The sequence below is a fragment of the Penicillium solitum genome (assembly GCF_028829755.1).
Source record: "Penicillium solitum strain IBT 25940 chromosome Unknown utg000002l_segment0_segment0, whole genome shotgun sequence".
Classification (NCBI taxonomy): Eukaryota; Fungi; Ascomycota; class Eurotiomycetes; order Eurotiales; family Aspergillaceae; genus Penicillium; species Penicillium solitum.
In genome coordinates, this window is record NW_027072122.1 from 765,200 (window position 1) to 779,800 (window position 14,601).

At 50.1% G+C, this 14,601-nt stretch overlaps 4 protein-coding genes across 4 annotated transcripts; 1 reads left to right on the forward strand and 3 right to left on the reverse strand.

The window, feature by feature from the left end:
• On the reverse strand, positions 1-1,680 carry N7455_003915 (GTP cyclohydrolase I; the record flags this gene model as incomplete). Its single annotated transcript, XM_040959460.2, has 4 exons — positions 1-743; positions 800-1,104; positions 1,174-1,307; positions 1,379-1,680. 4 exons carry the CDS (start codon positions 1,678-1,680, stop codon positions 441-443), a joined length of 1,044 nt encoding a protein of 347 aa, XP_040810124.1. The 3' UTR covers positions 1-440.
• Positions 1,681-2,340: 660 nt separating this feature from the next.
• N7455_003916 (WD repeat RBAP46/RBAP48/MSI1 family protein) lies at positions 2,341-4,310 on the reverse strand (the record flags this gene model as incomplete). Its single annotated transcript, XM_040959405.2, has 6 exons — positions 2,341-2,614; positions 2,680-3,165; positions 3,229-3,690; positions 3,746-3,851; positions 3,919-3,996; positions 4,052-4,310. 6 exons carry the CDS (start codon positions 4,308-4,310, stop codon positions 2,440-2,442), a joined length of 1,566 nt encoding a protein of 521 aa, XP_040810141.2. The 3' UTR covers positions 2,341-2,439.
• A 259-nt stretch (positions 4,311-4,569) lies between these two features.
• N7455_003917 (chromatin-binding exonuclease XRN1) lies at positions 4,570-8,814 on the forward strand (the record flags this gene model as incomplete). Its single annotated transcript, XM_040959409.2, has 2 exons — positions 4,570-6,259; positions 6,320-8,814. The coding sequence occupies 2 exons, from the start codon at positions 4,570-4,572 to the stop codon at positions 8,812-8,814; spliced, it is 4,185 nt and encodes a 1,394-aa protein (XP_040810113.2).
• A 309-nt stretch (positions 8,815-9,123) lies between these two features.
• On the reverse strand, positions 9,124-14,456 carry N7455_003918 (snoRNA-binding rRNA-processing protein PWP2; the record flags this gene model as incomplete). The annotated part of the gene is made up of 7 exons (XM_040959393.2): positions 9,124-9,623; positions 9,721-10,486; positions 11,502-13,308; positions 13,364-13,611; positions 13,675-14,170; positions 14,239-14,351; positions 14,439-14,456. 7 exons carry the CDS (start codon positions 14,454-14,456, stop codon positions 9,124-9,126), a joined length of 3,948 nt encoding a protein of 1,315 aa, XP_040810108.2.
• Positions 14,457-14,601: the final 145 nt, after the last annotated feature.

The window sequence follows — 14,601 nt, forward strand, 5'->3', positions numbered from 1 at the left end:
GTGTTGAAACAGCCTTGCGGGTGCTATCTAGTGAGAGTAAGATCTCAGTAGACAGCATAGCAAAGGCCTCTTGTGCGGTTGTGTTAGTATGGCAAGGCATAGGGCATAAGGGATAGGGAATGAGGGGGGTTATTTTCTTCCTCGGGCCCATCATAGGTCGAGGAAAGGGATGTTCACCATTTCCCGCAAAGTCATCAGCTCTACAACCAGGGTATGAGCTTCATGGACAAGGGAAGCATGGCAAGACACCAGGGCAAAGATTTGCCTGAGTATGTGCAGGAAAACCCAGATGAAAGAAGACAAGAGAAACACCAATCCACGCTTGACATGTAAAGTAAAAAGCAAGACCACCCAAAACCTGTTGAAAGGTACCCAAAACTCCTAAAAATTCCAAAAATCAACAACCTGTGTTCAGGTTGGGCAGATGGGGAAATGGGGCATTATCTCCGGTTCAACAGAGTCAAGAACTCTTCGCGAGTCTTGGCGCTGGACCGCATACATCCCAGCATACAGCTGGTAGTGGTGGTGCTGCTAACCTTCTGAACACCGCGCATAACCATGCAGAGGTGGGAAGATTCCATAACGACACCAACGCCACGAGGCTGGAGGACCTCTGAAATGGCTAACGCAACTTGCTTGGTGAGACGCTCCTGGACCTGGAGTCTGCGAGAGAACATCTCTGCCAGGCGAGCCAGTTTTGACAGACCAAGGACACGGCGGTCAGGAATGTATCCGATATGCATCTGTAAGTTCTTAGAATGATTGCCACCACGGTATCTTTATATGTCGCGACTCTTACCTTTCCGGTGAATGGCACCATGTGGTGCTCGCACATCGAGAAGACATCGATGTCCTTGACAATAACCAACTCATCGTGGTCCTCGTGGAAGACAGCGTTGTTGACCAAGTCCCGAACATTCTCTTCGTAGCCCTTAGTGAAATAGAGCATGGCCTTGGCATATCGCATGGGGGTCTCGCGAAGTCCCTCTCTTTCCGGGTCCTCGCCGATACATTCCAGGATTGTGCGGATAGCTCCGGACATCTTCTCAAGTCGTTGTTCGGTCTCCTCCGGTGTCGACTCCTTCCGCTGTCTGGTTCCCGGGCCTAGCGATCATGGTTAGAGGAATACACACCAATAGAGCGGTGTCCACCGATGGGGTTGGTATCACTAACAAGGCCAGCTGAGACCGTCAAAGTCGATTGGTGGGGTCAATGTGTAGGGGCTGGCAGGTCGGCTGACAGTGGCTGAGGGTGTCAATGGGGCGGCCGCATCCCGGGGATCGCGGGGAGGGTCATTCAAGGTAGGACTACATCCCAGAGATTAGCAATGAAATGTAAAGCGCCATATTCACCAATATTGATATCGTTGTATACATACCGCACTGGCGCCACACTACGGATTGGCACAGAAGCACTGGAAACGGCCTGGGTGGGGGCGGCTCCAGTTTCCTCGGTTTCGGCCTGGGTCTCGGTCTCGGTCTTGGTGTCGTCGGTCTTGGTCTCAGGAGATTCAAATTCAATGGGAATTCGGGGTTCAAAAGAGGAGCGAATGGATGTACTCAGACTCTCGCGCTCACGAGAATCACGGCCGCCCGTTGAACGTTGCAGCGGGGAGCTACCGTTCAGCATGTGGGACGGAATGGCTGAGGCCCTGGGGCTTGTAGGGGAACCGGAACCCATGATGGAGATTCTTTCAAGAGTGAAGTTGATAGAAAGTAGAATATGTCACCTTCCAAGATGATATATAAATAATAAACGAGGTGAGCATCTAAACTAAAGTCAGACACATTTTTTTTTTTAGCAAACGACACTAACTTTCTTCTGTCCCCCTCATCGCCCCCCACCAATCACCACCAATCATATCCCACGGGAATGATGACATGCTCCCCGCGGTCAGATAACGGACTTCCCGCCCGAATAGCACATGCATAGATCTCCAGAGCTACATATTTATGTTGTACTATATGAATCCTGGACTATATATTAGAGTGTGGTACAGAACATATTCCTTGCTCCATTCGTCACAGACCTCATATACTCTCAGCGTTAGCTTTATGTAGTGGAACGTGCGGGAATGCACTCTAAGCCCCTGCAGTGAGAAACATCTTGAAATAGAGCAACTAATAATGTACGAAATAAATACTGACTTCACTAAGCGGTCCTGAAGTCTACAAGAGCTATAGGTGCTGTGCAACTTGGTTAATATATCATGGCTTGGCTTGGCTAGGCTGGTGATCATGGGTAATGGCATACCCTTCTATATACAATATTTAGAGATAGTAGGGTTAGTGGACAATATGACAATCATGTTGCTGGCAACAGGGGTTATAGATGAAACGGTGTTTTTATGATTACTCGCTATGGTCTTAATTCACCTATACCAAAGAAGCACTCATATGAAAAAATGACTGGACTACCGCAAGTCCGGTAGAAATAAAATCATGCCTCAATTTCTTCTGTTGGGACATCCTCCAGATCCTTGCCCACAATTGCATCTGCTACCTTCCATACCTGCAGTAGATTGTCCTCGGCCGCGGAACAGAGAACCCACGGGTCACTCAGGTTCCAGCTGAAGTCTGAGATACGGTTCGTGTGTCCACCGTGCATAAACAGACTAAGGATTAGGTCAGCCAACAATTCAGACAAATTAAATGAAGTGGGGAAAAAAAAGTCACTTACAGCTCTGGTGGCCCATCTTGAGCATCCTCGGGGGTTTGCTCCTCGCCTGCCCGGCTGAGGTCCCAGAACATAATCTTGCGGTCGTAACTGGAACTTGCCAGGACGGACTCCTCAAATGGATGCCACGAGATAGATTGCACCGAATCAGTGTGGCCCTCCAGTGAGTGGAGCTTCGCTTTCAGGTTGCGGAGATCCCAGATACCGATGGTCTTATCGGCGGAACCCGTAGCCAGAATGGTCTCGGAGGCCGGGTTGAAGGAAATTGAGTTGATGGCATCGCGGTGCTGACCTTCAGCCGAAGCAACCGCGCGAGTGGAATCATCGTGGCGGGTATCGAGGATTTGAAGCGTGATGTCATCGGAGACGGTTCCGATGAGAGAGGAGTGGAGAGGATGGTGTTGAACGTCGTTGACGATCGAGGAGTGGTGCGTGAAAGTGCGGCTTGGTCGGACTGCCTTGTTACCCTTGGTGTATGTAGTAATGTCCCTGGTGAGCTTCATTAGATGCTAGTCACAGCAAATTTTATGTTTTCCTGTTGCGCTCGCTTACCAAAGTCGAACAGTCTTATCCTCACTGCCCGTTGCGAGGTGACCTGCCACATGGGGGTTCCAGCTAAGTCCGAAGCCTTCAGCTTCATGGCCCAGGAGCTCCATTTGAGGGTTCACTGTGCCGGTTGGCAAGCTGGGGTGCTTAGAACGATCCCAGATCATCACCCGACCATCTGTGCACATTGTCGCAATGATATTCGGGTTCTGTGGCTGATAACGGGCCTTGTTGACCTCGCCCTTGTGATCGATCTTTTGCACAATATTGAACTTGATTTCCATTTGTGCCTTCTTTGAACCCCCGCCATAGCCTCCAATCTCTCCTTTCTCTTCGTCATAGTCTTCCGGGTTTGGGGCATTAGGGTTTGGAAGTTGCACCTGGGCAATCTGAAGGTAATTCTGCGCATCACCAGTGGTATGTGTGCCAATGAGGAGACGGTGGGTTGAGTAGGGCTTGTCTGGGACTCTGAAGATAGACTTGGTTAGATTGATGATTGGACGAGTATGAGTTCGGGGCGTACTCTTGCTTATCTGGAAGCCACTGGGTTGTAAGAGTTGGCCATTCTAATGCTGTGCTCAGGATCATATCATAGAGGAAGGGCGCATTCTTCTTCCATGTTTTGTACTCTGTTCTCAATGAATGTGATTAGATATAACCGTAATTGGTAGAAATTGAGAGGTTGAGCAAAGGTACCTTCATTGATCGCCTTCTCATCAGCATGTTCATGATCCTGATCCTGATCCTGATCTTTCTCGTGCTCGTCACCAACACCTAGACGTTGATTAGATTGAGATTTTAAGTGGTGCGCAAGGACATAAATGCTCACCAGCATCATCTTCGTAGGGATCCATGGTTTTAGGGTGGTGTAGACCGAGCAGTATGTTGAGATCACTAGGAAATGGGCCTCGAACTACTGAGAAAGAGTGTGTGAAGCAGATAGGTAGGCAGCGGAAAGCTACGCGCAACAGCGCGTTAATGAGTGCCGGGAGACCTGTAATGGCGCTAGTCCTAATTAATAGGCGGTGAGTGAGCTCCGTTGACTCTTCAATGTTCACATCGTGGGGACACCTGCTTTCTTGCATCATAGACAACTGAAAAGCGTCAGTTTGGCGTTACTATATTTTTCTCTTGCTTGTTTTTTCTACCCCTATATCTTTCTTTGGGTACCACTTGGCTGGCGCAGTATCTTTTCCAAGATTTCTTCATTGGATGATTTCACCTTTCGTCGCAAGTCTACTTCAATCCTTTACGAGTACCCCTCATACGATCTCTCAACTCTTACAATAAATTACCTGCCGCTTCCTTCCTTGACAATATTGTCTTCGATCTAACCCAACCTTCACCATGGGTGTCCCGAAATTCTTCCGCTGGCTGAGTGAGCGGTATCCGTCAATCTCGATGCTGATCGCAGAGAGCCGGATACCCGAATTCGATAGCCTATACCTCGACATGAACGGCATTATTCACAACTGTACGCATAGTGACAGCGATTCCCCGACATTTCGCATGACGGAGGATCAAATGTTCATTGCCATCTTCAATTACATTGAACACCTATTTGGCAAGATCAAGCCCAAGAAACTGTTCTATATGGCGGTAGACGGTGTTGCGCCTCGCGCTAAGATGAATCAACAACGCGCTCGTCGATTCCGAACGGCTCTGGATGCAGAAAACGCGAAGGAGAAGGCCATCCAGCAGGGCCTGGAGATGCCAAAGGAAGATGCCTTTGACAGCAACTGCATCACCCCGGGTACTGAGTTCATGCAAAAATTGACGAAACAACTCAAATACTTCATCAACAAGAAGATCTCGGAGGACACAGATTGGCAAGGTGTGGAAATTGTGCTTTCTGGGCACGAGGTTCCAGGAGAAGGCGAGCACAAGATTATGGAATATATTCGCTGCTCGAAAGCGCAGCCTGACTATGAATCCAACGTTCGCCACTGTCTTTACGGTCTGGATGCCGATCTGATCATGCTGGGTCTTCTCAGCCATGACCCTCACTTCTGCCTTCTTCGAGAAGAGGTGACCTTTGGTCGCCAAGTATCCAAGAAGCCCAAGGAACTGGAACATCAAAATTTTTATTTGTTGCATCTGAGCGTGGTTCGGGAATATTTGGAATTAGAATTCCAAGAGCTAGAACAAGAAGGTGTTCTGGATTTCCCATTCGATATGGAGCGTGTTATTGATGATTTCATTCTCATGGCCTTTTTCGTTGGCAACGATTTCTTGCCCAACCTTCCAAACTTACATATCAACGAGGGTGCCCTTGCCCTTATGTTCAAGCTCTACAAGGAGGTGTTGCCAAAGATGGGCGGCTACATCAACGAGCAGGGTGTTATCAATGTGCAACGGTTGGGTATGCTCGTGACCGCACTCAGTGCTGTGGAATACCGATTCTTTGAGGCAGAGAACTCTGATGCCCAATGGATTAAGTCAAAGAAAGACTCAAACATTGATTATTCGAACTCGCAACAGAAGAAAGAGCTCACGCTCACTCCTTCTCAAAAGGAGATCCTCAAGACGGTCAAGAAGTACGTTCTGAACCGGTCTGACAAGGCATCTGAACCTCTTGACCTCCCTCCTACACTTCCAGCTCGTGACCGCACTTTCGTCGAACGGCTTGCGGATGAGCTCCGGTTGTCTTGGTCCTCCCTCGACAATGAGAACGGTGATCGGTTCATGAGGCTCTCCTTGCCTCCGACCCACGGTGATAGTGATGACGATGAAGAGGACGAGGAGGCATCAATGGCTGTTCAGCGTATTATTCGGAAGTACGAGAAGGCCAAGGTTCAGGAGATGACGGCCGAGGAAGCGCAGAAGGCCGCCCAGGAGAAATATGACGCCAAGTTCCTTGAATGGAAAGATAATTATTATCGGACCAAGTTCGGTTGGGGCCTCGACAACAAGGAAGAGATGAAGAAGTTGGCGCAAAACTACGTGCAAGGATTGCAGTGGGTCTTGTTCTACTATTACCGTGGCATTGCATCGTGGCCCTGGTTCTTCCAGTACCACTATGCCCCTATGATCTCTGGTTAGTAGCACTAAATCCCCCCTTTTTTTTGGATTGCTTTGATTGCTGACGGTGGAACAGATGTGAATGATGGCCTTGGTGCAGACATGGACTTCAAATTGGGACAGCCTTTCCGGCCGTTCGACCAACTTATGGGTGTCTTGCCCGACCGCAGCAAGAAGATTGTGCCTACTGCATATTGGGACCTGATGACCTCGCCTGATTCCCCCATCTACGATTTCTACCCTCGTGATTTCGATCTTGATATGAACGGGAAAAAGATGGAATGGGAAGCTGTTGTCAAGATCCCATTCATCGACGAAAAGCGACTGTTGGACGCCCTTAAAACGAAAGAAAACCATCTTTCCGCGGACGAAAAAGCAAGGAACGACTTTGGGGCCTGCCTCAAATTCACCTATTCCCCAGAGGTGAACTTCGTTTACCCCTCCTCAATGCCCGGTGTATTCCCAGATCTTCCTAGCTGCCGTTGCATTGAGAACCTCTTCGACCTCCCCGTCATGGATGGTTTGGTGCCCTACGCTGGCTTAATGGACGGCGTGCACCTAGGCAAAGCAGCGCTTGCTGGCTTCCCTAGCATCAAGACACTTCCGCACCATGGCCAATTGGGTTTCCACGGCGTTTGCGTGTTCAATCAAGACAGCCGCAATGAGAGTCAAGTTATTACACTCCTCGATCCGGGAAGCCGGTCGAGCGTTGAACTGGCTAAGACGAAGCTTGGGAAGCGTGTCCACGTGGGCTATCCATTCTTGCAAGAAGCTCTTGTGGTTCGCGTCTCGGATGAATTATTTGATTATGTTCTCCCTGTCGGAGAAGAACACGCTTTGTCTATTCCCCACACCCCTCAGCAAATTGAGCAGTGGAAGAGGAAGGCCAATAAGATCGAGGGCACCTACAGCAAGCGTCTAGCAATTATCATTGGCGATGTCGAATCTCTGGTCCACATCCAACTTCTGAAGGGCATGAGCAAGACCGACGATGGAGCCACGATCAAGGAATTCGCTGACATACCCGGCCAAGAGACAGACTATGCTCTTCAGGTTGTTGTTGATGATGTGATCAATCCTGATGAGCGTTTCATTGAGCGGGAAGCTCTCTCTATCCAAGAAGAATTCCCTGAAGGTTCTCGTGCCTTCTTCTTGGGTGACTTCAACTACGGAAGACCTGTGTATGTTGGCGGACACGAAGACGGAAAGGTGAATGGACTGGTCGCGGCTGTGAAAGGTCGCGAGCCAGAATTCGGTCGAGAGCGTGTTAGGGCATCTGAGCAACTTTGCCCGTACATGCCTTCGTACGCTGTTGCCCGCAGTCTTCGCCTCAATCCTTTAGTACTGGCTAAGATCACATCTTCCTTTACTGTTGACATCGAAGGCCAACGTGCGAATCTCGGTCTTAACCTGAAGTTCCAGGCAAAGCAACAGAAGGTTCTTGGATACTCCCGTCGAGGAGAATCCGGCTGGGAATTCAGCCAGAAGGCAGTGGAACTGATTCAACAGTATATGATCAATTTCCCTGAATTCATTGCTGGCATCCAGCGCAACCCTCAAAGCGACCGTTATTCTCCGACTGATTTCTATCCTGAGGAAATTGCCGCCCTCAAGATGAAGGAGATCAAGGATTGGCTCAAATCTATAGAAGCTAAGAACTTCGAGAGAGTGCCCCTCGATGCTGAGCAGCTTGACTCGGATATTGTGATGTTAATTGAGCAGGATGCCGACAATCTCAATGCGTCCCTGCCAGAAATGCAACCGAAGAAGGTTCGGGGTGTACCCCGTAGTGCCCTCCTTCGGCCTGCCGATGTCGAGCACCGTCTCGGAAACCAAAATTTCAAGCTTGGCGATCGGGTTGTGTATGCGCAAGATTCTGGCAAAGTGCCGATCGCTACTCGTGGCACAGTTGTCGGTCTCACCAGAACCTCGCGAGCTCTTCTGCTTGATGTTGTCTTTGATGTGTCATTTATGAGCGGCACTACACTAGGTGGCCGATGCTCACCATTCCGTGGTCAAACTGTTTTGGCATCTTCCCTCCTCAACATCTCCAACCGACAACTTATTACTAGTTCCCGTGCTACAGCTAGCCAGCAGACCCAGCAGACACAGACTCCTTTGACAGTTGCCGGGTATGGCGCCCCTATCGGCCCCCACGGACAGGGACAACTGAAGAACGCAACTGCCCCTCCGCCCCTGAGAGGTTCTTTCCGAGGAGCTGTCGCCGGACAGGGCAATGGCGCTGGGCGTGGAGGTCGCGGGGGTCTGGGTCTCAACAATGGACAGCAGACCACTCTCCCCTTCCGTCCCCACGCCAATGGTGGTGGTGTTCCCCGTGGTCCCCGTGGCGGCGGTCGCGGAGGTGCCCGGGGTGGATATGTCGCAATGGATAACGGTGACCCCAGCGAGGGTGTTATCCAAAACAACCCCAACTTCCGCCCGCAGAACTACTCTCAAGTTCCGCCGCCACAAGGATTGGATCGAGGACGTGGCCGTGGTCGCGGTCGTGGTAATGGGTTCCGTGGCAGAGGAGGTCGTGGGCGAGGTGCACCCCAGGCCACCCCCCAGTGAATGATGGACGTGGCTTTCAAGAGCGAAGATATGATGAAATGATTGGATTTGAACCCTGTATGTATATGGACACTTTAGATATCTGCACGTAGTTTAGACGTGTACGTCGAGGCAGTGCTTATATCTATTGAAGATGAATGTACGATGGAATTGAAACCCAACTCGATGCTCGTATTTCCCAGTCTGGGATCTTTTAGACATAAATAACTGCAACCTGTAGATAAAATGAGTAAATATGGCATTGCGCATCGACCTCTGGTAACCCTAACCAGCAACATTCTCTGAAAATCCCCGTGTCTCCCCCTCTACTCAAAGTCCAATAGGCCTTTTCCGAAACAGCATCTCAGTGGTCATATTCGGAAGAATATGCTCCCCAACTACAAGGTTACGGGGTCTCTTCCCATCCAGATCATGAACAAACTTGAACTCGTAATCAAGGACGATGCGACTCAAGATCGCCTTCAGAGTATTCGCCGCGAAGAACCGACCAGGACACGCCTGGACCCCGTACCCGAAATGCATGTTAGTATTGGTGATAGAAACGAAATGGGCGCCAGGCATGGGCTTCTCCCCTTGCATAACCTCGCCAGCACCATTCGGCATCGTATCGGAATTTGCTAGCTCAGGAGTGAGAACAAATCGGTCCCGAGGGTCATGGCACCAGCGGAACCCGTCGAAGACCATTGGGTTTTTGATGAAGGCGGCGTCTTTGCTAATCGGACCGGCAGCGAAACAGACATGTGTTTCTACTGGAAGAACGAGGCCGTCATGGAGCGTGATGGGTTCTTTGACGATACGGTGGAAGTTCACTAGACGACGCAGGTGGTTAGAGAACGACATGCAATCACTACCCTGCCTCCGACTCGTTATACCGCGCAGCCATAAGAAGATATTCACAATACTCACATTCACCAGGCGGAGCAAAACGTTGAGATTCGCGCAAGAAGCTGTCCAGACGAGACTGGTCCTTAAGCGCCGCCTGAGTCGCATTATACCAGCCATCAGGTAGAGTCCGGCTCATTTCCTCGCGCAGAGGCTCAATGTATTCGGGTCTAGTAACCAAATCAAAGAGACAGTGACACAAAGCCATCGTGCTTGTGTGCGCAACCGCCAGTGTGACCAAAAGCAGCATGTGATGCGCCAGGGTATCCGGTTCGAGTTCCTCATCCCTTTCTCCACCCAGATCTATCATCCACTGCAAGAAGTCGTCTGGCTTGGTATGATTGGGATCTTTAGCCTGTTCTGCCAGTCTGCGCTCATGGATCATCGGAATAAAGAGGTCTTTCGCATAGCGCAACTGCTTCCTCATTGTCCGGACGCTGGGGAGGAAAGGCGCTACGATGGGACGGAGGTATTTGGGGACTGGACGGAGGAGGAGAATGGTGATTCCCACGTTCACGGCATAGTTGCTTGCGACGTTCAGCCATTCTTTGTTTTCGCGGAGGACGTCGCCGGCCATCATGCGGGATGTCGAGAGGGCGATTAGTCGGGTGAACATCTCGCATGGGTTGATTCGAATCCAGGTGTCTGTGTTCGGTACGTCTTTGTCAGTATCTGAGTGTTCGCCTGCGTGGTCCCACAAAGTAGCGTTCGCATATCGCACCTTCACATCCTGGGAGGGCAGTGTCGAATGCTGCTCGTAGCTCGTCGATGATACCGGGAACGACACGGCCTATTCGATTTGATATATGTTAATTCTCTGTTTTTGCATGAGGCCAAAAATAAGAAAAGCAAAGAATGTCAGTACTTAGACTTGGTGTCAACTTTTTCCGCACGGTCATAGAAGGTAAAAGAGTATTGATGATGATGTTGGTATATTGACCCAATGCGTTCTGTGAAGTAGTGTATCAGCTCCAACCTCTCAACGTAACGTAGCACAGATAAACTCATGATCTTACTTCATATTGGGCATGTAGAGAACTAAGTTTCGAAGGAGGAAGATGTCTCAGTTCATCCTGATATTTCACTGGCAAGACGATGACTTCCCCATCGCCGGTAAGCAGGCGAAATGGAGTATCCTTGTACTAAATATTGCAGATGTCAGTAAGGCACACGACTGGTTTCAAGTATACTGCGTGCCTTTTCATATCCTTCACTGATCATCGAAGCAGCTTTGGGGTAGTAGATGAATCGATTGATGAAATCCGGTAGATAGGCATTGTACTTGACAGTTGGGACATGTCTCAAACTGGAAGCTGGTGGTCGTCGAAGGAGATAGAGCACTACAACCAACACCCCAACGAGGGGCCAGAAGGGTAGGCCAGTCATCTTCAGACTTGCTGGTGGAATATTGCTTTTTACAGCAGATGGGGAAAGGTACCTAGATAAATGATTCTCCGGAGCCTTGGATTGTCCGGGATATTGGAATCGGGGAGATTAAGGAAGTTGTTGGGTGGTAGGAAAGAGTAAGAAAAGTAATGAGAGGGTGGCACAGGAGACAGTCGGATAGTATTAGGAAGTAAGACCTTTTTATTTTAAAAAAGGGCGTTTGCTAAAAGCGAAAAGATGGACAAAGGGTCCGTTTGAGGTCTCAGAGAGCGGAACTTGGAGTATATTATTCACACAAGGCCGGCAAAGACCTCTCTGTCTATTTTCCCTTTTTTGGTCTTTGCTATATACAAAACGCCTGGCTCAGATGCAAGTAGACATACACGAAGAAAACCCCATAGAAATCATTCAAAGCCAACCCAGTCACCTTCTCCCTCGTCAGCATCGACCATCTGATCATCAGGAACCTCAGCATCCTCGGTTTCCATGGCCAACAAAGCACTGCTAGTCTTCTTGTTTCCAAGAACAGGCTTTGAGAGCAGGTAGTTGAGATCGTAGAGGTTCTTTTCCGTCAACCGCTTCAGATTTTCACGGATGTCATCGACAGCACGCTGGACGGCGCGAAGCTCGGTTGCGAATGTACCTGTGTTATCCTTGAAGTAGCGACCATGGCTGCTGAACAAAGACTCGATCCACATGAGGTTGAACTCAAGATGGGGAGTTTCTTCGGCGGCATGTGCAACGAATCGGAGAAGGCGAGGTAAATAGACGGAGGGCACGGACCGAACCACATGGGGAATATCTGACGGAGGGATCGCTTCATATACGACACGAAGTAGCTTTTGTTCGTTCAATCGGAAGGCCATGATAAGAGCTTTGAGGAAGGTATTCTCCTCGTCCACAGTGTCGGATGTGGCGGCTGCCTTGGCAGCATCTAGTGTGGCAATGATGCTGGATGGTGTGATTGTGATGTCCAGATCATAGGGATCAAAGATGAAGTCAGTATCCAAGCTGTAAACAAGGAGACCTTCGGTAGAGGCGGCACAGAATGCTCGTCCGGTCGGTGCGAAGTCCACAGATGTCACGCGGACTTCTGGGCGTGTGGTGCGCGCACCGGCATCACCGCGTCTTGCGCCAGGAAGAGTGCTATCAACACGATCATCGTGGTCAGAAGCTTCGCCGGTCTCGTCAATAAGAGCACGGGGACCAGCTTCAGTCATGTCACGACTGCTCAGGAACTCCTGGGTACCATCGATCGAGGTGTTGACGGAGACGGTGAACTTCTTGATCAATGACCCGGTTCCGACATCATACAAGCAGATGTACTTGCTGTTGCCACCGGCCAGAATGCAGCTACCGTCTGCGCTGTATGTGATTCGGTTGAAAGACTTGGTGCCTGCGGCATTGGCAGCAGTACGGCGGTCGCCCACTCGGCGTCCTCCAGAGACGTCACGGCGACCGTCAACACCTCCTTGTTGCACAGCATCTTCAACGGACCAGAAGGAAAGCTGACCGTCTAGGGTAGATGCGGCGACTTGTTGCCCATCTGGGCGGAAAGCCACACTGAGAATGTCTGACATGAGCTGGAGAGGTTCACTGGTCTGTGACCGGCCGAAGATGCTCCAGATGCGAACTGTGTGATCCCAACTTCCACTGACAAGGTGGTTGCCATCGGCAGCGAAAGCAAGACTGGAAACCGGACCCTCGTGGCCGGAGAGCTGGTCAAGCAATTGACCGGTCTGCACGGACCAGACGTGAATATCGAAGGAGTCCGGTGAACCGGCGCAGATCACTTCTCCACTGGGGTCCACGGCCAACGAAGAGAATGACAGACGGGATGGCGCTGTGAAGGTTCGGAAGTTACGGTAGCGAATAAGATCCCATGCACGGATAGAACCGTCCAAAGATGCTGTGAACAACACACTTCCCTTCTTCGCAAATTGACATGCGGTCACTCCACTGGTGTGTTCCGTGAAAGTAACGATGCAGAAGCCTGATTTGACATCCCAAACCTTGATTTTACCGTCATCGGCAGCCGTGACAATTCTCTGGCCGTCCGGTGAATATGCGAGGGCGTTCATAGAATCAAGGTGACCTTGTTGTTTGAGGATGTATGACTCGGACTGCCATTCCCACACCAGCAACTGACCGTGCTTAGACGATCCGAATGCTAGCCACTCGCCTGATTTGTTGATTGTCACAACATCGATATTGCTCTGAGAGACACTGGAGGGGGAGATGTTAGTCATTGTGGAAGGGAGGGTGTCACAAACTAACGTACCTCAATTGATGGATCATATTGAACTCTGGCAGGTCGTAGAGTCCGAATAGACCGTTTGAAAACCCTACCACCAGAAGGTTTGTCGGCGCATGGAACGCCGCACAGTTGACCTTGGCGTCATTCTGCATGAAGAAATCCTTCTTGACGATCCTCCATCGGGCATCGGAAATGTCCTCCATAGTTTCCTCGTCTTTTTTCGTGACATACTCCCAGCGGAAGAGTGCGCCATCTTGACTGACAGTGTAAATCTATAGATAAAAAATTAGTAGGGTATTTCGTATTTCGAACCCCAATTTCCAGGAAGCACCTACCACTTCTTGTGTCGCATTGAAATAGGCAGCCACCACGCCCTGTCTGTGTCCCGCCAAAGTGGTCGGCTCGAAACCTTCTTCCGGGTCCATGCTCCATACTCGCGCCGTCAAATCCTTGGCGGCAGTGAGCAAGAAGCGCGAATCGCTGGACCATTCGACACTTTCGATGTTGTCAAAGTGGGCAGCAAGATCCCGGTGTAGAACGAAGGGTGCAAATTCAATCTCGCCATTGGTTTCGGTGCCTGGGGTAGAGGGTGTCTGCCAGATTTGCAGGCGTCTTCCGACGCCGACAGCGAAATGTCGGCCGGACGGGGAGAACTTGAGTGCGGACACTCGTCCTTTGAAGGAAAAGTGGTGAATGGCGATGCGCCGTTGGAAATTGGTCAAAATTGCGCGACCATTTTCATCCACGGTCAACAGAAGATTACCCTTGGGCGAAAGATCGAGACGGTCGATGTTTGTACGGTGCGAAAAAGGCAGGGTATAAGAAGTATTTCTATACAATCAATTGTGAGCGGACTGGTTTCCAAACCACCAAACGAAGAAACAGCAGGCGACACATACTGTACCAGATCAAAGACCGAGACTCGATTGCCTACTGGCGAAAGCAAGCATGTGCCATCGGGAGTAAAGAGAAGATTTCCTTTGCGATATACCGTCCCCAAAAGGTTGGAGAACTAAAATTGAGTGGCGTTAGTATGAAACTTAATAATCAAGGCTTTCTGACAATTGCATGCGATCAACCATCCAAGCGTAGTACATACCTTGAAGTCTGTCTTCATTTTGGCTGTCGGCGATCTCAAAGATCAAAAAATTAGAGATAATTCCACCAGCTACCGTGATAAGAGCCTTCGGATCATCCATGCCCCGATCCCGATCCCAATTAGTACTAGTGGTTTACGCTAAACCCAGATAGGCAAGGCGAGT